The 24,259-nt window shown below is 38.7% G+C and overlaps 2 protein-coding genes across 34 annotated transcripts; one reads left to right on the top strand and one right to left on the bottom strand.

Moving 5' to 3' along the window:
• Nucleotides 1-5,718: 5,718 nt before the first annotated feature.
• Nucleotides 5,719-8,873, bottom strand: LOC133728856 (receptor-like protein EIX2). Its single transcript, XM_062156285.1, has one exon. It carries the CDS (start codon nt 8,847-8,849, stop codon nt 5,859-5,861), a length of 2,991 nt encoding a protein of 996 aa, XP_062012269.1. The 5' UTR covers nt 8,850-8,873; the 3' UTR covers nt 5,719-5,858.
• Nucleotides 8,874-13,089: 4,216 nt separating this feature from the next.
• Nucleotides 13,090-19,322, top strand: LOC133728855 (uncharacterized). Of its 33 annotated transcripts, none has more exons than XR_009856056.1 (10): nt 13,092-13,588; nt 13,803-13,870; nt 14,154-14,425; nt 14,916-15,547; nt 15,675-17,125; nt 17,247-17,758; nt 18,218-18,390; nt 18,466-18,648; nt 18,829-18,957; nt 19,039-19,322. XR_009856056.1 is itself a non-coding variant. In XM_062156284.1 (4 exons), exons 1-3 carry the CDS (start codon nt 13,810-13,812, stop codon nt 15,072-15,074), a joined length of 513 nt encoding a protein of 170 aa, XP_062012268.1. In that variant the 5' UTR covers nt 13,090-13,809; the 3' UTR covers nt 15,075-15,547; nt 15,675-16,158. The 33 variants fall into 33 exon arrangements, 1 of the variants encoding a protein (XP_062012268.1); XR_009856054.1 differs by having other exon boundaries at nt 14,133-14,425; XR_009856051.1 differs by having other exon boundaries at nt 13,997-14,425.
• Nucleotides 19,323-24,259: the final 4,937 nt, after the last annotated feature.

The raw sequence follows: 24,259 nt of genomic DNA, 5'->3' as shown, positions 1-24,259 counted from the left end.
TAGTCTCAAACCAGTAAAAACAGTCTAACTCTGAATCAAACTAGTCTACATAACATTTCTGTACTTTAATGTATCTTGACGAATCTCAAAACATCTATATATCTTCTTCTTTTTTTTTTGATGAAACACTATGCTAGGCCTGGGCAAGAGCCGGGACAGCATGTTAATTTTCTAGGCCCGGGACCAAGCCCCTTTTTTTCGGGCCGAGCTCAAATAACGTTTTTCAATTATAGGGACCATGAAGTAGGGCGGGCTTGTTTTGCCGAACCTGCCGAAACCGGCCGAAAACTGGCCGAACTGGACCGGTTCAAGCAGAATTGAACAGAAACCGGACTTACCAGCTCGGCTCAACCGAACCAAGTGGATCAACGGGGCTCGACACCGGTTCACGTAAACAAGAGGTTCGGTTAAAACCGAACCGGCCTAGTTGAGTGATTATTCCAAAATAAATGAAATAATCCACCTTAGTGCAGTCCCACGACTCAAACCGTGCACCAATTTGAGTGTAAGCATGTGTCTTACCCACTTTGCCACAAGCTTACTTGTGATATTCCTTGCACACTTTGGTATTTAGAGCTTCAAAGACATGTAAATATTTAAATCCAATTCTTTCTTCTCTCTCTTCTTTTTATTTTTGGTCAAGTGTCTTCTCTCTTTTCTTCATCCACAAACTCTCGATCTTCTTGAGCCTTTATCCGGTTAAAGAACTCTCTCTTCTTTCCTAGACCTCATTAAACTTTTCTCACCAACTCTCTCTAACTCTCTCTTGATGATCACTTCTCTAGGATCCTTAACTCTGTTCTTCCTCCTCCTCTGTTTTTTCTTCTTTTCTCTCTTCTTCCACCTTTGTCTCTTCCTTCTTTCTGTTTCTTCTTCCTCCTCCTCAAAACTGCAATCCTCATCTCCTTCACTTGGCTTACAAATTTGATGTTTATAAACCTCAGGATCTATAGTTCTCAGGCTCGTGAACTTCTACATTATAGAATTTACATATTTCAGAGCCAGATTATCGTCAAATTTTACTCTGCAATCCTCCAAATTCCGATGATCGGACTTTTCAAATACCAGCCAAAACTTACCATTGAAATTGGTAAAACCAAACTTACATTTAATTTAATTTGATTCACCAAATACCAGCCAAAACTTACCATTGAAATTGGTAAAACCTTTATTTTCTCCACAATTTCATCATGTTTATGATTTTTTGGGTTTAGAAGAAGAAAATAACATCATACAAATCACAAACTGTTAGCCAAATAGCCACCCTCAAGTATAAGGGGTACAAGTAATAGTATAGGGATTTAAGAAAGGTTGTCGAACCCATGAGGATTGGATTCCTTTCACTAGCTAGGGTGTTAACCTAAGGAGAGCTAGAATATGCAAATGTACAATCACAAACCTAAATTCACAAGGAAATCTAGGCTCATGGTGAGTATGTGCATTGTGGTGATAGTGAAATTGTTTGTTGGATAGAGTAGTGAATCAAATTAAATTAAATGTTCAAATGTAAACTAAATTACTCTAAACTAAACTAGTAATATAATGGATGAAGTTAGGGGTTGGATTGTCTATCACTAACCTCCCTTGCAAGTATTGAAATTCAAATACAAGTGATGATATTCTAATTTCCCAATTACCCTCTTTGCATCCGGATAAGACTACAAAGGCTTAAACTCCTTTAATGTTATCAATTACAACCGGATAAGTTTAGAATTAACTACCTAAGAACAATTCATATTACCGGTTAAGTCTCAATTCATTGTTCCTAGATGCATAAAGCTTTGAGTTTAGATAATCATGCAAGCAAATCAATCCTAGATCTAGGTGATTTTAACTCATAACCTCCATATGCACATAGAGGATGCTATCATGCTATCAATGCTCAAGGTTAACTACTCCCTAAACATTTTTTCATGAGATGACAAACACAACACATTCAAAGTAGTTAAATTTGAATGAATGCATTCACTTCTTGAATTAGCATATGAAGATGAAAATCACAAATAACATCAAATGTAAATTAAAACATCAATTCATACAAGTTTGGCTAGGTTTTTCAACCCTAGCCCCAACAAAGTAACTACTCGCTCATAGTCATACAAATTGGCATTAAATCTATAAAGTAAATCAAGGTAAATTAAAGAGTTAAGGGAAGAAAGAACTAGTTGAAGCTTGACAAATCAATGGGTAGCTTCTCCTTCAATGCTCCTTGAATCCTCCTTGATGGTGGAATGGATGGATAATGAACTTCTTGATGGTGATGATGAATGAAATGGTGATGAAGATATGATGCTCCTTTGGCTAACTTTGAGTGGTGGTGATGAAGTTTATGGTGGTAGAAGATGGTAGTTGTGGTGGTGATGATGGAGGAGATGGAGTAGATTGGGTATTGTGGGTTTGGATTTTGTGAGGTGGATATGGAGGTTTTGTGAAGGAGATGAATAGAGAAAGCAGATGTAATGGGTGGAATTGGTTATTGAGAGTGAGAGGAGAAGATGTTTATATAGGGAAGAAAAAGAAGAGTGAAATGATGAGTGAAAGAAAAATAATGAAAGTGGAGTATGGAAGTGGTTTGTAAAATATGGAAAAGATGGAGTAATAATGAAATGAAAGCAAAACATGAAGGTGCAGAAATATGGAAGTGATGATGATAAATTAAAGAGAATGGAGTAGAAAAATATATCCAAGGAAAAAGAGAAAAGCATCTAGCTTTCATTATGTGGGTGAGAAACATGAACATGATGAATGTTGAGCTGGTTTTAGGTCACTTTCTGCCTCTTTATTCCTTCAATTAATTCTCCACCAAGACTTCAGAATGGGCCTCCGATTTCTTCATATCAAATGTTCCTCTATGAGTGTAGATCATCCTGGTAAAATTTAAGAGTTAAATTCACTGTGGTTGGCCCTTAAATACTTCTGAAATACGTACAGGTCAGGTTTTCCCGTTTTCATCTTTCAGAACATTGGACTGACTGTTTGAAGCCTTTCCACTGAAAACTAGCTCTGGCACTCTTCATAAGAAATGATCCTTGGTATGTCTAGAATGAAACTGGAAAGTTTCAACTCATTCGGATTTCGTTTGGTCAAACGGCTACGCCTCCTTTCTTGTCTAGCTCACTTTCTCCTAGCCGGAGTAAGAAAATGTTCTATGGTTGACTTTTTAGTACATTTCCATTCTTCTCCATCATTTCCTAGCATGATAAGGAAAACATAATAAATATAAATAAATAAACACAAAGGTTAAGCAAAAGTACAAGATTAGGGAAATAATGAAATTAGATTAGTCAACATTAAATTTGGACTTTAGAACAAGTAATTTCCATGTTTTATGGGACAAATATGTATATGAATTATGTCCAACACAAACTAAGCTACAAAATGAAGAGAACAACATCCAAACTCCATAGCTTCTTCAAAGTTACAAAGTACAAACAAATGAAGTTTCAAAGTTTAAATTCAAACCATATGAATGAAGAAGTGAAGTTTCCAACTTCTAAAGTTCAAATACAACCAACTGAAAAACTAAAGTTCCACCATATCAAAGTTTCAAACATATCAAAGTCATCACCGCCCTTAGACTAGCTGGAAGCCACTACCATCTCGTCCCCACAAACTGCAGCTGCTTCGGATTCCATTGACAAAGACCCAAAGTGATGAAGAGAGGCTTCGGGTTCCACCTTAGGATTGGGGTTTCGAAATGGAAAACTGAAGGAGATTGGGTTTCGAGTTAGTGATCAGGGAAGGCCAGAAGGGGATTGTTGCTGGGAATCGAAGAAATTAGGCTCACTTGTTCGAATTCGAAATCTGGAAAGCTAGAAAAGTAGAAATCGATTGAGGGCTTCGAGTGGGTTCGAGCTACGAAGGGAAGCTGGAAAATCAAAGGGTTCTTGTTGCGAAGGAAATTGAAGAACTGAAGAAGGCTGCAGATAAATTTCCTAGAGTGTTGCGTTTGGGAAAGGGTCGGGGATGGCTGCAACTCTGTGAGTTCGAGCTTCAAAGGGAAACTTGAAAATGGAAACCCCTCTAAAGTTCTGATCGCTCCAAGGAAATCAAAACCCGAAGTTGAGTGTTGACTGAGAAAGGGTCGAGGACTCGGGGTTCAGGTGTTGTGTTGAGTATTGACGGATGAGGGTTAAATGTTGACTGAAAGTCTGAAAGAGTCTTAAGACAAAGACTCGTAGAACCCTTTCCAAAGGGGTATATTGAATCGGACTTATCTTCAGGCTTTTGGGATTGTGGATATCAGGGCCCGGGACTGGCCCATTTAAACTCAAACAATCCGGGCTTTATTTTTTTGTCTATTTTTTTCTCTCAAAGCCCGGCCCAGACTTGACAGTCCAGATCAATCCGGTCCGGGAATTCGGGCTAAAATGCCGAGGCCTACACTATGCTATACTAATATATTGGATTGTCTGTGGCCCACTATGCGGGAAGTTGCCCACTTATGTGATTACCTCCTTTCATATGCTTCCGCATTCACCATTCCTTAATTGCATGGAGTATGAATATTCGCATGGCTCCTTTTCTTGCCGCTTGCATAATCTTCCATAATTCTGCAGGTATGCATTATTTAGCCTCTAAATAATATATTTCGAACTTGTCGACAATATATAGCTTGGGCCACTGATATTATCTCAATTTCTCTGAAACACGCCTTGTCATGCCAAAATGCTCATTTTGGGTTCAAACATTGTCAGTAAACGGCTAGATGCAAATCAATGGAACGGTGGAAGTGTGGAACCACAGTGAGCAAAAATTAACTTGTTTTTGTTTTTGTTCGGCTACAGGTAGTTTGAGGCCTAAGCGAACCAGTTTATCACAATCTGTTTTGTACCTAACAGCCCAACTACTTTATTTGGGCCATTTAATTGTCCCTTCGATTTTCTTTAGTTCGGCTCATATGGCCCAACAAAGCTTGGATACGGATGGCGCCTGGATTGGTTGATGGAGTTCCCAGTTTGAAGAGGCAAATTCATCGCAAATGTCTGTTTTGAGTTTTATCTACTCTATTTTCACTTCAACTTGCAGTGCAGCGAATACCAAACATTTTGATGGAAACTAAAAGGATCACATTCCCTTGTAATTTGTTATCTCTTCTGATTTAGCTATGGGTGTTGCAGATACAGTGACACTTGCATATAACTCCAGTAATCAGTGCCCATAAGTTTGAATTTTGCTGAGGGGAATTGTTCAATTCAATAATGTATACATATATAGCATATAATACGTCTCCCTTGCTCATGTAATTTGGCGTCTCTTTCTCTTCCTCATTCACTCACCAATTATTATTTGTCTCTGTCATCACTAGAATAGATCTATGTATGTGTATAAATGAGCAGGGACACATTTCCACCATAGTTCCATTTCTTCATTCTTTTCTATTCTATACAATGAAAAGGTTCCAGTCTTATTCGAACAACTTCTTCAGCACTATCTTCTTTCTCATTCTTCTACCAATTTTAGTATCTTCGACCTGTACATGTATCTGAAAGCAAGACGAAGATTGAAACCAATCCAAGCAACTTATCACATACAAACTAGTTGCAATCTGTTTCAGTTCTGGTTTCCGGAGCACTAGCAGTCTGTCTTCCATTTCTGGGGAAGTTCAACATACCACTTCGAAAAATTTTCTTGGCTTCCGATCCGAACATGCAATTTCTTATTGAAAATTTGAAACATGTATGTATGAAAAGACAGTAAAGGAACAACTTATAAAAGTTAAAATATCAAGATGGCATCGTACTTGATTTGATTTATTGACTACAAATACATTGCATTACAATACATTATACATTACAAGATAGATTGAACATACATCATGCAAACTGTATTACAACTTTTATTGTTTCTTTTCCAAATCAAAACCTTCTTTGAAAATGAGCGACTTTCAATGCAATTGCCAGTGCTATTTTGTCTTTGATGTTGTCAAAGAATTGAAAATAAGCATACCTCCATGACTTCTTCAGGAGCAAAGTGCCACAAACGCCCCAAAAGCTTATGACAAACCCAAGGACCATGCTGATATAGAAACCAAGCTTCCCGTTGTCATCTTCATCTTCACTGTCCCCTCCGAGCAAAGTTTGTTGTGTAGGTGTGTCATACCCCTCGCACTTGGTTGAAAGAGGAAATCCACAGAGCGATGGATTCCCCACATATGATGAATTCTCTTGTGTTTGGAGTTGGGGGCCTGAAGGGATACTTCCGGACAGGTTGTTATAAGACAAGTTCAAGTGTGACAAAAATGTCAAAGAAGACAAGCTTTGAGGAATCTGTCCCGAAAGATGGTTGTGTGAGAGATCAAGAGTTTCCAACCAACGCAAGTTTCCAATCTTGGTGGAAATATTTCCACTCAATTGATTCATCGACAAGTTTAGGGCTCCCAATCCAACGAGGCTGCTTATTTGTTCAGGAATTCCACCTTCTAAATTATTTGATGAAAGATCAATGCTCTTCACCAAGTACAAGTTGCTGATTGTATAGTCGAGTTCACTTCCTTTCAGTGTCATCCTTGTTGATTCTCCTGTATATATGTAATCCGTTTGGTGGCTGTCACGGAATGTTAGGAAAGTCAAGTTATTCAAACACTTGGGAATAGTCCCTGAAAAGTTGTTGTGACCAAGGTCTAGGATATGCAGGTCGGTGAGATAGCACAACTGGTGAGGGATGTGTCCGGCTAGAAAATTGGACCTCAATCGAAGCATGGACAAACCGGTCATGTTGCCGATCCATAAAGGTATTTCTCCTGTAAATCTGTTGCCTCCAAGATCAACCCTCATAAAAGAACAATTTTTGAAGGAAGATGGAATGTTCCCTACAAAATTGTTGTTGTTCATGATCAACATAAGAAGAGATCTCGGTACACCCAAAGAAGTGGGGATATTACCGGAAAGACTGTTGTTCCCTACATCTATTATGAATATTTGTGGCCACAAACTCCAAGCTTGAGGGAACTCCCCAGATAAGTGATTGCTTCTTGCTGAAAAGATTGACAAGCTTTGGATGTTGCAAATAGAGGGTGGAATAGTACCATTGAATTGATTATCGGATAGATACAATTCCTTCATGTTGGGAAACAATTGGTCAAAGTTCGAGGGTATTGGCCCGGAAAATGAATTGCTTTCAAGACCAAGGAGGCTGGCATTAGTAGACCAAAGTGGAAGTGAGCCCTCAAATTGATTATGACTCAAATATATAGCTCCTAGTTTTGGAAATTTCAGATGGAATGGAAGCTTTCCATGGATTTGGTTGTAAGATAAATCCAAATATTCAACTCGGGAAGATATCTTCAAAAACCATTCATTTGGTATGAAATCCAAAATTCTAGTATTATGAAGGGTGACATACTCTAGTTCAGTTTGGGATTGAAGCCATACGCCAAAAGTACCTACTTGACAGTCTCTAATTTGAATTGTTTGTAGCTTGAAAGGAGGAACCCACTCATGACTCACATTAAAAATGAGGGACATGGGTCGGTCTGTGTCTAGTGCCATGTACTCTAAACTTGTTAGGTTTATCATATGTGCTTCCCTTAAAATGCCTTCCCACGAATTCAAAGAAAGATCTAGGTGAACTAGTTTAGAGAGTTGTCCAAAACTTTCAGGTATCGACCCGTTCATTTGATTTGCAAAGAGATCTAGTGTTTCCAAGGATGACAAGTTTCCAATAGATTCTGGAATAGAGCCCCAAAAAGAGTTCAGGGTGAGGTGAAGATGTTGCAGGTTTTTTAGCATTCCCAAGGAGGTAGGCAATTCACTCACCAACCTATTTGAAGACACATCTATTGACTCTAATGAATTACTTGTGCAATATGAGAAACCATTCAACAAGTCCTCAAAACCCCCATCAAATCTATTTCCCGCAAGATTTAATGTCTTTAGATTGCACAAGTTTCCAATGAGTTTGGGAATTCGACCTTCAAGTCCCATAGCAGACAAATCAAGGACTTCTAGAGATTTGAGGTTTTCAACCTCACCAGGAAATGGACCGCTGAAAGAGTTCCCCCTTAGGTTAAGTAACCTGAGGCTAGTAAGATTAAAAAACCATCCCGGAATCGAAGAATTTAGAAAATTCTCTGACAAATCAAGGATCAAAAGGGATGTAAAGTTAATTGTGGGCAACGAAAGGGGAAGGCTTCCACTGATCCGGCAAAGTGACAAGTGCAATTCTAACAGTGAAGGAATTGTGTTGACAGCGGGTAGCCAACTTACTCCTGTGTTACTAAGGTCCACTTCTCCGAGATTAAGGTACTTTAGGGAAGAGAGATGAGAAAGCCAATTCAAGTTTGTGGAATTCAAGTCGGAATTCCGATTGAGGTCAAGATAGTTCAAGTTTGACAAGTTACCAAGAGAAGGCGGAATCTCTCCTCCCAAAGATGCCGAGGAGAGATTGAGATACCTCAGACTTGTAAGCTTCCCAAGGAACATAGGAATTTGAATCCCTACGAAGTGACTTCTACTAAGGTCTAGGTAATATAAATGATTCAAGACAAGCAGAGATGGACTTATCTTACCACCCAAGCAAGAACTTTCATAAGCCGGATCTTCCCACTCTTCGACACCAAGGGGCGACTTATACAGATTCCGAAGATCCATCTTTTCGACGAGACCCGTGCGGTTGTTGCATGAAATACCACTCCATTGACAGCAATCGTTGCCCACCCAAGAAGAAAGCCTACCAGAAGGATCAACGATATCCTCTTTAAAGCTGACGAGCGCTCGTCTTTCTTCATCGATGCATGATGAGTTCACACTGCTTGGAAGTTCATCACCCAAACAGAAACATAGGTTGCTGGTGTGAAGATATGAAGAGGCCAAGAACAAAAGGAGTAAATAGTGAGTGTAGCTATCCATTTGCTCAAGAATTAAGATGGATGGCTCTAGTGATTATGCACTTGAGAATATATAGAAGGCTTGGGCCGCGTAAAGTTAATAGAAGATTGAAATTAATCGTGCACAAATTCAAGGTCCTCGTAAATACACTTTGTTTTGTCGGAATACACTAATTCCTTCTTACTTTCACATTATAGCTTTCCCAGTAATTTGGCTCTTTCTTATATTTTAAACATCAAAAGTTAATCGTCAGGTTGAAAATGCTGGACAATTTCACATTGAAGCTTTACTTGCCACCATTGAAAATGGAGGAGAACCCGGGATGGGTTCACAAGTACTAGTTATTTTTGTATGAGAGTCATGTCTGAACGTAAAGATTCAAAGACGCGTGTGCAACATTGAATAAACATCAAATCAGGCTCTAAATTAAGAAGTTTCGATCGTTTTCTACTAGAAAATGTACGTAAGTTTTAATTAGTCATACAACGTTGAATAATGTATTAAAGTAAATCAATAGTCAAGTTAAAGTAAAATAAGAAGTGCATGAGCTTTGGTGTATAGCTTTTGTTCTGGTGCTTTGGTGTCTTTGGAATATTAGGGATAAAATTAGAAATATAGGTGGTCATTTGGTTAGTTAGTCAGTGGGGAGAATGAAGAGTCTGTCAAATAAATATATATATATATATATATATATATATATGGCAAAATAGCTAAATTACCCCCTAATTTTTTCCGTAGCTGTCAATTTACCTCCTGACATTTCAATTTTGATTTTTCACACCCTAACTTTTCTAATTCTTGCCGATTCACACCCTACCGTTAACTTTTAGATTTTCCATCCAATTTTTCCGTTAACTTGCTGGGCGTTTTTGTCTTTTCAATTGTCGCCCAAAAAAAAAAAATTAAGCATAGTATGAGACTCCTTTTTTTTTTTTTTCTTTTCTTGTCGAGAGAAATCAAACGACAAAAGCAAAGAGATGAAGCGTTCATTGTAGAGATGAAGCGTTCTTTTCTTTTCTTTTCTGAATATGGAATGGAGAAGGTGAAGCTAAGGAATAATGGAGATGTTCCAAACTACTGTAAGTGACTAACCTCTAGATTTTTCCTTGTCTTTGAGTTCTAGTGAATTTTAAATTAGGGTTTTCTGAAGACGTTGATTTTGGTGGACTGGTGTATGGTCCCAAAACTCTATTCTTTTGTTTGGTTTGTTCAATATCAATTAGGGTTTCTCAATTGTCTTTTGTTTTGATCAAACAGTTATACGAAAGAATAGAGAGTTAAGAGTTGTTTATGTCAACTTATGTCTTTCTTAATCTAAAATATGCATAGGCTTGCAGTCAATAATGCAGGAGAAGACTTGAAGTCAACAAGTGAACCTTGTCATTCAGTTTCCTACTTCAATTGATTTTAGGGCAAGTCAACAACAACTACACTACTTTATTTTAGGGCTCTGTTCATGCTTTAATAGTTAACTCCTTGGATTACAATTTTATGTTATCTAGGTCATTTAACTATTCAAACTTACGCATAATGTGGGTTGATTATATATACATATAGAAGACGTTGTTGCTGCTGCTGCATGTTTATTTGATTAATGTATATATATCTATAAAAGCTATCATCTTTATGATCAGCATTGCATTCTTGTTCTGCATATATATATATATATATATATATATATATAGAGAGAGAGAGAGAGTTAAGAGTTGTTTATGTCAACTTGTGTCTTTCTTAATCTAAAATACATAGGCTTGCAGTCAATAATGGAGGAGAAGACTTGAAGTCAATAAGTGAACCTTCTCATTCAGTTTCCTACTTCAATTGATTTTAGGGCAAGTCAACAACAACTACACTACTTTATTTTAGGGCTCTGTTCATGCTTTAATATATATATATATATATATATATATATATATATACAGTCCGGCTACACTAAGGATGTCCTTAGTTTTTCTTAGGTGCGAATTTCCGGTTTTCACCCAACGGTTAAGATGTGAAAATGTGATCGGAAAGTGGGTGAAAACAGTAAATCCGTTCCATAAGAAAAACTAAGGACATCCTTACCTGAGAAAAATCCTATATCAGTCCGGCTACACTAAGGATGTCCTTAGTTTTTCTTAGGTGCGAATTTCCGGTTTTCACCCACTTTCCGATCAAATTTTCACATCTTAACCGTTCAGTTTTTAGGTCCTAATGTATAGATCACCTATGTAAAATTTCAGCCAAATTGGTGATCATTAAGGCATCCAAAACTGCAAATTACAACAATGTAAACGAACGGTTCCGGTTCGACAGATTCGGTTCGTTCGTGTAAATTGCAGTTTTGGACGCCTTAACGATCACCAAATTTGCTGAAATTTTGCAGAGGTGATCCATACATTAGAACCTAAAAACTGAACGGTTAAGATGTGAAAATGTGATCGGAAAGTGGGTGAAAACAGTAAATCCGTTCCATAAGAAAAACTAAGGACATCCTTACCTGAGAAAAATCCTATATATATATATATATATATAGTCATTCGTTGTAATTTAATTAACTAATTAAATGTTTTTTTTTTCCTTTTGTGTGTGTGTTTTCTACAGTTGATCCAGACAATTTTACTCTTGAAATTAGACATGGGGGTGTATTTTCTAGTGGAGAGTATGTGGGTGGTTCTGTATGTTGGGCAGACAACTATGACGTTAACTTATTTAGCAAGTGGGACTTGGCAGTAATTGCTAGAAATCTTGGATATGATATTGAGAGAATTCAATACTTTTTCTACCATAAAACTGATGGTTTGGTAGAGATAGATAGTGACATAAGGTTGTGTTTGTTACGTGGGACTATTATCCCCCACCTTATTTCCTATAATAGTCTAGGACTCTTCTAGCCTGGGATATGTTATGTTAATACATGACCCATGTTTGGTACTGCTTAGGACTAAAGTGCAGAATAGTCAAAATAGTCATATCCCATGTTTGTTTGTGCATTGGACTAAAAGTTGGTAATTTGTAGAAACATTCACAAGTCCACCTATTAATACAACACATTCACAAGTCCACCTATTAATACAACACATGCTAATAAAGTTCCATGCTTGTAGTTAATTTTTACACATTCACAAGTCCCTAATGCACATATTTAACATTCACAAGTTCCATCTATCAATTACAAAAATGAATGTTAATCTAGCAAAAGAAGGAGCTTGTCCAACATAAGCTACTGCAGCAACTCTTGCAGTTTTCCAAACAAAAAAAAAAGAACATATCCTCATGCAGCAGTTAGGTAGATCCTCTAGCAGTGCCCGCAAGCAAGTTATCCACATACACTTTTCTCACTTCATCATCTAAGGACATGAACACAGAGATATTTTGGGGCTTATCCAAAATGATTTTCAATGCCTCAATTTGGTCTATAACAGAAAGTCACATTTTCTTAAGTCCCTTGGCAATATCAGATCGATCTTCATGCATTACCTTTCACTATAGCATCAGTCACTGCTTGCATTCTTTTTCCAGATTCTTCAAACAATTTATCCAATGCAATCATAATTTTATCTTCATCATTTCTTTTCCTCTTTTTTCTGACTAACCTGAGATTGTCCTGTGCTCATTGACATCACTACTAAAAAGAATTCCAATTGCTTCGGTTTTTTACTTCGGCATCCATTTCCGTCGCAATTGATGACCAATTGCAACTGCAAATTGTCCGTAGCGAATGACTTTTATTATTAGCAACAGTAACTCTTTACCGTAGTAAGATTTGTTATTAATCGCTACGCATTTTCGTTTTGCCGTCGCAAATATAAACTTTTTTATTATTTTTTTTTTAAAACCACCTGACTCTCACTCCTCTCTTCCTCACTTCTCCACCACTCCTTTCCCTTTGTTGATCACAGACCCATGCCCAAACTCGACTCCACTGCTCCGCCACCAAGCCCAAGGAGGCCAATCTCTAGGGCGACCGCTACGAGGAGGGCCTCACCGAAGCCGTTGTGCGCTTCACTGATACATTCGAGCGCTTCACCAACGCCGTCAAGCACTTCACCCGTTCACCGAGTCCATTTCCTTTGACAAATCCCTTTACAACACTACAGGAAAACTGATTATTCACGACACGTAATTTACGGCGTGCATTGAATGCGCGCCGTAAAAATGTATTATTTACGACGAATAATAAAAGCACGTTGTGAATGATATATTTTAATTACATATTTTACGGCGTGCGTTGTATGCGCGCCATTAAACTGCCAATATTGTTTTTATTAAAGGCGCGCTCTGTGTTGTATGCTGTGATTCCGCGAAAGCCCCAAAATTTTTGGTCTCAGAGACTCTCTCTCTCTCAAAATCTCCTCCGCTCCCAAAACCCTCACCACTGCCGCTGCTCCTCCTCCTCCACTCGCAACCGTTTCCCCGCCGCCCAGCCTTCCTTCTTCGTTTTATCCGGCGGGACCGCCTTCAACAGCGTCATCGAGGAGCTCAAGAATTTCACCACTCGCGTCGCCCAAGTGCTTCCCGTTTCCGGCGACGGAGGAAGCACCACCGAGATTGTCCGCGTCCTCACAGAGACTCATTATCTCAAATCTACTCTTCAAATCGGATTTTGGGAGTCCGATGCCGGCGGGGCAGGAAGATCCACCGACGGCTGAGGTGATATCCAGAAATCTGACGCCGTTAATGGGATGGTCCTTAGAACCGAATAGAGAGAAGCCAGCTACTTCTCGTCGAACGCGAAGACATCGATGATGAAGACGACCTCTTCGAATCGATCGATAAGTGTAAGCTTCACAAACGTTTGCTCTGGTAATTGATTTCAGTTAATTTTCAAATTTCCGATCGATTTTCTTAGTTTTTTCTCGACTTCTCGCCGGAATTGAGTGTGTTTGCTCCCAATTCTATGATTAGAAGTAAATTTCAAGTGAAAATTGCTTCAGAAGTGACTAAATCGAAGTTCTAATGGAGCGATGAGATTTATGTGCAATGATTGCTCAGGGAATCAATGCGGGAGATGTTGAAGATTCAGGACACAAGGATCTACATCTGGCAACTGCACCAAGAAGGTACGGTAGAAATGAATTACGAGCTCTTGCCATTAATCTTCTATGTCCAATTTTCTGTTTCTGTGTACTTGTGGACTGCTTTATACAAATCTAGCTGAGTTATATATATGAGATATTTCATTGTAGATTTCCTTTATTACTATAAACAAGAACAGTCAAATCGAAGAGTGGTTATTTAAGGTTTAAGGAGGGATTTTAAATTAGATCAAAGGAGTTGAATGCAATATATACACTTAAATTTTAAGGAGGGATTTTAAATTAGATCAAATGGTGGAGCCATCAGAGGGTCCAGTCCAAGCTGATGATCATGCAGGAAGCAATAGTTTGAAATCAAGGGAGTCCTCCGATGCTAAAGAAGAAACCTCGAGACAAAAGATTGTTATTAAAGAGGAAAAGGCAGCTGTTGCATCTAGGTATATGCAAGGTTTTTCGACATTAAATTCAAAAGCTAACTCACAAGATTCTAGTGGAGGTGGGAAGCACAATGATAATGAGAGTGGTGGTAAGAAGCAGGTTGGCATGATAAAAGGCAAACAGCAAGAGCTTAATGGTCAGGTATAACTTGTGCTCACCCCTTTTCCATCTCAGAAACAGAACAATATAGTTAGGACTTAAATATGCTTGAATTATATAATATCCAGCAAATACTTGTGTTGGAACTTTAAGCTTTTATCCGGGTTCTTTTATGTTTGGACTTTGGAAGCATGCATGATTATAAGAACATACTCAAATATGCTTGAATTATATAATATCCAGCAAATACATGTGTTGAAACTTTAATGTTTTATCCGGGTTCTTTATGTTTGTACTTTATAAGCATGCATGATTATAAGAACATACTCAAATATGCTTGAATTATATAATATCCAGCAAATACTAGTGTTGAAACTTTAAGCTTTTATCCGCGTTCTTTATGTTTGGACTTTGGAAGCATGCATGATTATAAGAACCTTGTTCTATTACATACTGGAATATAATGCTATTGCATCCTTTTAACTATGTATAGGCCAGATTTGTAATGTGATCATTTGTACTAGTGTTACAGGTACGCTCGATAACTCCTTCCCACAGCAGAGCTGGTGCACTTTCATTAAAGCCAGAAGCAGCTGTATCGAACAATCCCTCCTTAAAATTTAAGTGTATATATTGCATTCCACCTATTGTTAACCTTAAAATTTTTGGGGTCCTGCAAGATATGCTTTGAAGAAACACACCGCTAACAGACAAGTGTATTGCTTCTCCCCATCTTCTGAGCGTATTCCAGATTGTATAGCCTCCTCATTGTCAAGGTAAGTAGCTCTTATTATCAATGCACTCTATTATGTGCCCCTGTTTCTCTCTCTCTCTCTCTCTCTCTCTCTCTCCTTTTTTTCTCTACAGAACTTGATGCTTTGGCCAATAACCATGAAACTATTTCCAGGAAATAGTGTATTGCAACCATCTAATTGTTCTTGTGCACCATTGAGTTTAGACTTCAGAGACACCATGTAGAATGTGGTATATTGTAGCTTTGAATTGGCGTATATTGCTCAATATTGTTGTTTACGTTCAGGTGGAAGTAATCTCTGTTTCTGTTAAGTGCAGAGGCTGTGAAGGAGCTATATGATAAAATGCTGAAATCTGGAATGCTAAATGATGTAAAGGGGAATGACACTTTTAGAGGGGAATGACTTAATGGTACTTTAACCAAACTAAAGAACGAATCAAGAATGGTTTATAGTTGATGGTAGAGGATTTCATAATAAGCTAACGAGATCAGGTAGCTTAAGAGTCTGGTATTAACTGGTTTCATATCTTATCTCAGGTGGAAGAATCAAATTGGAAGAGCAGAAAGATGGAAATGCAGCAATACTGTGCACGTGAATGGAAGTCCATCTTAGGTGCAACAGCCGATTCTGAAAATTCTAAAGGCGGCTTTGACTGCAACATCTGCTCAGACTTTTCACACGAGCCAGTGGTCACCCTCTGTGGCCATCTGTACTGCTGGCCTTGCATCTACAAAGGGCTTCACGTCCAGAGCGCCTCCCTTGCGTTTGATGAGTGCCCTCAGTGCCCTGTTTGCAAGAAACAAGATGTATTTGAAGTGGAATGTGGCAATGTGCAGTGAATGTTTTGAGGCAATCCACCCCAGTGGCTTTACACTACCACTTTAAGGTTTATTTTATTTGTATTGGTTTTGCTATAAGCTTCATTTGTGATTGCTTCCACAGCATTTGTTTGTATGCTGCTTAACTTTTTATACAAGTGAAGGTTCTCTTATGAAATTGCAACAAGCAAAGAATTAGACATATGTGTTATTCGTTTTTATTTATAAAGTTTTTGGGTGACATTGGAACAACAAAGAATATTTTTTTTATTTTAAAAAAATTGAATTTACGGCGTGCAAAGCATGCCTTAAACTAAAATTTACGGCATGCTTTAAGGTCATTTACGGCGTGCATATCAAGTTTAACGGCGTGTTTTTAGGTCATTTACGGCGTGCTTTTGGGTTATTTACGGCGTGCAAATGCACGCCGTAAAAAGACAAAAAAAATTTCGTTTTTTACGACGCGGTCTATAAGGGCGCACTTTTGCACGGATTTGCACGTCGTAAATTTTCATTTACGGCGTTTTTGGCACGTCGTAAATGATTCGTTTTCCTGTAGTGCAAGCATGATATCATGGGAAGCAAGGCCGACGCCTCAGTGCTCCCCAAACAGGTCATTTACTTTCTTCATTTTTCAATTCTCTCAATTTCTCAATTTCTAGGGTTTGATTTGGTTACTATTAGGGATTCATCACTGTTTTGGGTTTTAGCGTTTAGGGCCCAGGCCGCCTAGGCGCTGGGCGGTGGGTCTCCGCCGCGATTAATGTCGAATCGGTGGAGCTGGGCGGTTGGGGTTTCGGCGGCCACCTAGGCGGCCTAAACGGGCGACTGGGCGCCTGGGCGTCTGTGCGTTTGGGCGGATTGGCCTGGGCGGTTCTGCCATTAGATTTGGTTTTGATTTGGATTCTTTTCGGCAACGACGGAGGTCCGATCCTCAACTGCGATAGAACTTTCTTGTGTTTCTGAGTTTTGGTGAGGTGGGTCGATCTGATTTTGGGGTGTGGATTGGTGAGATTAATCAGTTTTGCTGATTGGATTCGGTGGAACAAAAAGTTATATGGGTTGGATCTGAAATAGTATACCTGACCTGACTGACCTGAGTCTCTCTATTTCTCTCTTCTCCTCAGAGTCCTTGTGTCGTGGATGGATACTCCCTCTTCTTCGATAAGGTAGGCAGTTACAGAATATGTTGATAACTTGATACCAATCATATCTGTTAGGTGTTTATTAAATAATGATGGACTTGGCGTTAAGATCCATGAAATTTCAACTAAAATTGGTTTCTTGCAGTTCATGTCCAGGGAGGAATCTGGGAAATGGTTTGGAGAGAAGGTCCTTGTATTAGCAAATTGTTTTTGCAATTGCCGTTTTTGTTACAAGTGGGCTTATAATGGAGTCAAAACTGGTCTTCAACAGCCCGTCAACGTTCTCTCCGTCAATAAAAATTTGATGGTTTCTGAAGTAGTTTGCTGGTGGTTTTTGAAATTCAATGTTGAATTGATGTGTGTATACATATATGGATTTAATCGTGATTATATAGAATTGCATTTTCTCTCTGCTTTCTGTTCTGTCATGAAGAGATTTATATTGTCAATTGTAAATCTAGGATGGCCTTGGTCGATTGGGTTTTCTAGATAGCTAAGTTACAAGTCTGTTGTCATTATAATTACAAAATTTGACAAACTAAATGGAAAAGGTAGATAATTCGGTTGTTTACTTGATATGTGCACAAAGGGTAGATAATTTTGGAGCTTCTGGGAATTGAAGGAGGAAGAACACAGTATTTAAACAAATTGATAGAGGTATGAACCTGTGTTTTTGTTTGCTTTTTACAACTGGGTAATTGGTGCATGATAGCTATCGTGTTTCTTATTCTTCTGTCTGGTTTTGTTAAAAGTTGGAGGTAGATTTTTTTTTTTTCAAAGTTTGTAGGTTTCAATTCCCATACATTTCTTCTGCAACAGATCTTTAATATGTGTACTGGTGTAGTATGTAAGTTGCCCTTTTGTTTATTTGGATAATTTCCATTGATAACAGTGGTAATGGATAGATTAATTGGTTGGTTAATTAATTGAAGAATTAATGGTGTTGTATAATACTTTTATGTCTCTGGGCTACTTACTGCTCAGTAAACAATTTACTCACGTTAAACTTTTTATTGACTCTTAATAAACCCTCAGTAAACCTCTCTCCCCAAATTTCTAATTGTTAGGTTTTGATTACAGCCTCAAATTTCTGAACATCATCTTCAAATTTTGCAGGTATGACAAATCAAAATGGAGATGGGCTGACAGCATCAAGAACCATCCTGATAAGGGCGGAGATCTAGAAAAAGTATTCATCTTTATCTTTTTCCATGAATCCCTGATTAGGGTTTTTCCAGATTTGGGTATTTAGTCCTAGACTCACCAAGGATGGCATTTTTGTCACAAAGGTATCTGATGTATTATCTACCATCACACATTATCACATAAACACAAACTAAACTGGTTTTACTGATTTTCTATAGGCTGGTCCTGCTGGAATTCCAGCCACAAAGAAGTATTCTCTTGCATATATCTAATTCAACTTGCATATGTGGAAGAGGCTGGTGATCTGTACAGGGGAGAAATGGAGGAATCAGAAATGTAGAGTTTGATAATGGAAGAATTAGAGGAGAAATATAACTAATGCATACACCCTTGACTATCAGGTCCGCTTATTTTTCAGTTCAACTTTATTCTAATTTGAGTATCTTCGGTACTGTTAAGATCCTCAGGTTTCACACATTAGGAAACTGACCGTGTTACATATGTAGACATGAACCTAATGATGTTAATACTACTATCTTTTCCAGTTTCATTGATTGACTTGCTTTTCTATGAAATTGCAGTGAAGTTGATCCCATATTAGCCTCCTTCTCTGGAGGAGCTGTGGGAGTGATCTTAACACTGACGGTGGCTGAGAAGTGAGTTTATTGTATTTTGGTACATTTGTACGGCTTTCACATTGACAAAATATGGTATGGAAATTATGTTAAGAAGAAACATGAGATTATATATGGAAGGATAAATACATGGCCTGATTGCAAAGTCCTGTGCAGGTATGGAGTGAGTGGATATTCTGCATTAATTTTTATTTCCAAAGGGAAACAAGGATGATAAAGAGTATGGCGGAGGCTGAGATTTAGAAGATTTTGTAAATGTCATCAATGAGAAATGTAGGACGAGCAGAGATGCGAAAGGGCAACTTACTTCCAAAGTCGGTACCAGTTTAACCAATGAACATGCCTCATCAGTTTCTTTATCAATCATTGGTGTATAATTGGTAGAAAAGTATATTTGAATTTTGTTTCTTTATATGGAATTTGATGGTTTTTAGGTTTGATTCTATGGTTGTCTCTCTGCCTTTGCTTTGTTCCTTTGGCTACTTTTAGTTTTGATTTGAAATCTTCAGCCTTTGTTTTAGGTTGTGATTGTTGGTTGGTTATAGATGATGGGTTTCATAATATTTTTCAATATATGATATTTGTTGCAGATGGTATTAGCTTTGGTGTGCAATTCACACCAATTTTTTTTATTTTTTTATTTTATTTTTTTTATAAATGAAAAATTCTTTTGCGACGGCAAAGTATCCGTCGCAACCAATTCACCCCACTTTTTTTTTTAAAATGAAATATCTTTTTGCGACGGCAAAGTACCCGTCGCAAATAGTTTAACCATTGCGACGGCAACAGTTTTCCGTCGCAAATACTTTTTGCAACGGCATTTTACCGTCGCAAATGGATTTTGTGACGCCACCTATTGCAACGCCAACATTTCCGTCGCAAAATGCTCAATTTTCCGTCGCAAAAAGTTTTTTCCGTCGCAAAAGCCCAATTTGCCGTCACAAAATAGGCGTCGCAAAAGCAATTCTTTTTAGTAGTGCATGGGGCTTGTGAACACAACTTCAATGCCATCTTCATTGTTGCTCTGCTCCTCCATCATATCAGCTGGGACCTCAGCTCCAATTCCAGTCGCACGGTCACTCCCAAAGATGGTAGCTAGTCTATCAAATAATGGATACTTCTTGTTTCTCCATCCCTTTGCCTTTTTGTTATGCTATGACAGAAAATGCATAGGAATCACCATCACAGTGCAGCAATGAAACCAGTTAGATTAAAAATGAAACTTAATGAAACTTCCTCATTACCTGCAAATATGTATCCCATACTTCATTACTATCAACTTCAATGCACTTTTTGATATTATTCCATGCAAATCCACTCTTGTTCATCATGTCATAGATTATGCTATAATCTTTCGTCAGTTTCTTCAACTTTGACTCAATATGTGGACTTGCCTTCAGATTGGAATTGAGACATAAAAGATTTAAAGCATTCTCGATTTTCAGTAAAGTACCAGATTTGAAACTTCCAGTGTCGCAGCGTTGTCCTCCAGCAATGATTCCGTCAAGAACATTCAACAAAGATTCTTCTTCAAAGCTGGTCCATACACGCCTTGACTTCCCTTGCTCTGTATTTTCATCACCACTTTCCATTTTCTGAAAAAAAATCAACATCTCATGGTTAAAGAAGCATAAATATGATCAAACTGCAACAATTTTCTAGTTCCAGTTTAGTTTCCACTCACTATCAACTTTTCTGCTTTCCAAAACTAATCCTAATCTCTTCAGAGTATTTTACTAATTTTCTTTGGCAAACTGCACATTTTCTCGGCCAATCTGCAATGTTCCCAGTTTAACAAATTGCTGCCAATACTTGATCAATTTTAAATATGTGCTATGTGACTATGTCCATGTTCAGTGTGAGCTTTCAACTACAACAATAATTTGCAATGCAATGCCAAAGCAAACAGGAGAAACAATGCAAATAAACTAAGCTAACTACCCACAAAAGAGAAAACTCGTAAACTAATGCAACCAAAACTGTAATGCAACCAAATTTAAAGACTGTAATGCAACCAAAACTGTAACCTGTTGTAGGAGAATGGAATTGTGTGTATATTATTGATAATAGGAGCCCTTTAAATAGGGAGTTACAAGGTACCCATAAAGGTAATAGAATCCGATTACAATTGAATACCTAGAACACATTCCTATTACAACTCTAAACCCTAGTTTGTAGAGGCACACATTATGTCGATATCCTTCAACACTCCCCCTTGTGCCGCTCAAACTTGGTGATGACGCTTTGATTGTTGCCTCGTTAAAAACCTTGTCAGGTAACAAAAACCCTGTGGGACAAAAATAACCCTGGTCGAAGGACAAAAAGAGCACAACACATCCTTCACTCTTCGAGATCGAACATGTAGACATCATGCCTCCCCCTGATGTCAATATCTCCCCCTGATTGCTACAATCATGGGAGTTCGGATAACTTTCTCAATCCGATGCTCTTCACATGTTTCTCGAAGGTGGATTTTGGTAACGACTTAGTAAATAAGTCCGCTACATTATCCTCTGATCGGATTTGGTTCACTTCAATATTTAGAAGTGCTTGTTGTTGCTGATTGTAAAAGAACTTAGGCGATATATACTTGGTGTTGTTGCCCTTGATGAAACCTAATTTCATTTGTTCAATACAAGCTGCATTATCCTCATAAATGCATGTAGGTTCATCTGTGGTAGACTTCAAACCACAAGTTCCTCGAATGTGTCTAACTATAGACCTTAGCCATATGCATTCTCGCACAGCTTCATGTAGAGCAATAATCTCTGCATGATTTGAGGAAGTAGCAACAAGGGTTTGTTTTGTAGACCTCCAACATATCGTTGTGCTTCCCATGGTAAAGACATAACCCGTTTGGGAGAGACCTTTGTGAGGGTCAGAGAGATACCCTACATCAGCAAAACCCATCAATACATCGTTGTCATTTTGATGGAGGGGAGGAGGAGCACGGAATGTGGCGTTTTGCTTTGTGGAGTCCGATCCCACACTTCCGTTATTTCTTTTCTCTCTGTAGGGATAGAACAAGCCCATATCAATCGTACCTCTCAAATATCGAAAGATTGTCTTTATGCCAATCCAATGGCGTTGCGTTGGCGCGGGGCTATATCTAGCCAACAAGTTCATAATAATTGAGGTGTCCGGTCTTGTATTGTGCTAAGTACAATAATGCGTCTATTGTACATAAGTAAGCACTTCTGCTATTAACACGTCTTCGTCATCATCCCTGGGACGAAATGGATCCCTTTTAGGGCCAAGACTACAGACGACCATAGGAGTGCATTTTTGACTTTATCAAAATGCCTAAGCATCTATTGACACGGTATACAAGTTCTGAATCTAGACAAAACCGTGTTCTCCCAAGGTCCTTCCTCTCAAACTCGGATTTCAGGTGTTTAGCGGTTTCCCTTAGCTCTCAAGGGTTTCAATTATGTTTATCAACATAAACCGCGACAATTGCAAATCCGGAACTTGTCATGGAAACGCGTGGGCATAGTTCATCATATCCCTTCCCAATCAAGTAGTCATTTTAGTGGGCATTTCAACCTCGTTGTAAATACGCTCCGTGGTCTAGAGCCACTTGACTTGGGAAAATGAAGTCCACAAGAACCTTCATTATATTCCGTATCTAGATCCCCATAGAGATACGTAGTGACCACATTCGTAACCTGCATGTTCAGTTATTTGGAAACTACCAAACTGACAAGGTAGTGGAGTGCAATGACATCCATTACGAGAGAATATGTCTTCTCGTAGTCGATTCCAGGGCGTTGTGAGAAACCTTGCCCCATAAGGCGAGATTACCATCTCTTTTTCTCATCACACTATCTAACGAAGACCTATTAATGTCAACATGTTTTATGTTAGGAGGTGTTGGCATCTCATGCCCGAAATCATTCCTCTTCGTTAGTGAATCCAATTCAATCTGGATCACATCTTTCCATTTAGGCCAATTTTCTCTACGTTGGCATTCTTCAACGGAGTAAGGCTCGATGTCATTGTTCTCAACAATTCCACGTCCTCATGTACACTAGTGTAGTTCGTAGAGATCTCTATATTCTCAGGAATTGGTTCTAACATTGAGGCGTCCCCCAACGATGTCTCTTGAACATAACCACAATCCAAAATATTCTCATGAGACGGATTTTGAGTATCAATGATCAATGGATCAAGTTGTGCCAAACTCACTCTCTTCTTAGGGCGAGAATCCATCGAACCTATGGGTCTCCTACGCTCTCTAGTGGAACCCATGGCCTATGACGCCATTATGCCACCTTGTGGCGTCACCATACCACCATCCATGGTGGTGGTGCCGTACCCATCTTCTCTGAGTGGCACCATGTCCTCTTGTGGGGACATCAATCCTTGCAGACATGTTTGCAGCAGGTATATGTGATCTCGTCTCTTTTAGGGGATCAAGATGAGACATAGTGGGGACAGACCACGATAATTCCTGTCGTTCCTGTTGAACATTGACGTTCTAATCTCCCCCTAACGACGGGAAGACTGTCTCATCAAAGTGACAATTCGCAAATCCAGCGAAATAGAGATCGCCTGTCAAGGGTTTTACGTAGCGGACTTATAGTTGGAGACTCATGTCCAACAAATATATATATGCATTCGTTGCAATGACTCATGTTGATACGCTGTGGCGGCGCAATTGGCACATGAACTGCACACTCAAATATGCATAAGTACGAGATATTAGACTCGAACCCAGTCACTAGCTGTAACGCAAATAAAGGTTGAGTGGCTGCTATGAGTCGTAGATGAATTAGCATAGCTGCATGAGATATTGCATAACCCAAGCGGAAATATTGGTGCGCATTACCAAAGTCCGGGCTACCATCGTAGTCTTTTAATGGTGGCTTTTCCGCCAGACCAATTGGGTCTGTACATGGGAATATGATACTTGATATCAATACCCAATGATATGCAATAGTCATCGAAAATTTTCGATGTAAACTCTCTAGCATTATCAAGTCAAATTGACTGAATGGGATGATCTGGGTAGTGAGCCCATAGCCATATGTTATGTGCTAGGAGTGTAGTATAAGCAGCATTACGAGTGGATAATGGCACAACACGTGACCAGCATGTTTGCGTATCAACCAACGCCATAAAACATCTATACGGTCCGCAAGTTGGTTGATCAAATCCACAAAATTCTCTTAGATTCTTTGTAAGAATGGAATTATTTCCTCAATCTCCTTTGCATAGGATGGTCTCAATCCTAAAGAACAGACTTTACAGAACGAAACATGGGCCTTATAATCAACCAATGAAGGTTTTGGTTAAGCCACAATGTCAAAATGGACTTGAGAAGTAGAGAGAGGAGTTTATGGCGTCAATGTCATGTATTTGCCGCAGGGGGTAG

This window comes from Rosa rugosa, chromosome 2 (genome assembly GCF_958449725.1).
Source record: "Rosa rugosa chromosome 2, drRosRugo1.1, whole genome shotgun sequence".
NCBI classification, from domain to species: Eukaryota; Viridiplantae; Streptophyta; class Magnoliopsida; order Rosales; family Rosaceae; genus Rosa; species Rosa rugosa.
This window is presented reverse-complemented; position numbering and strand designations above follow the sequence as displayed.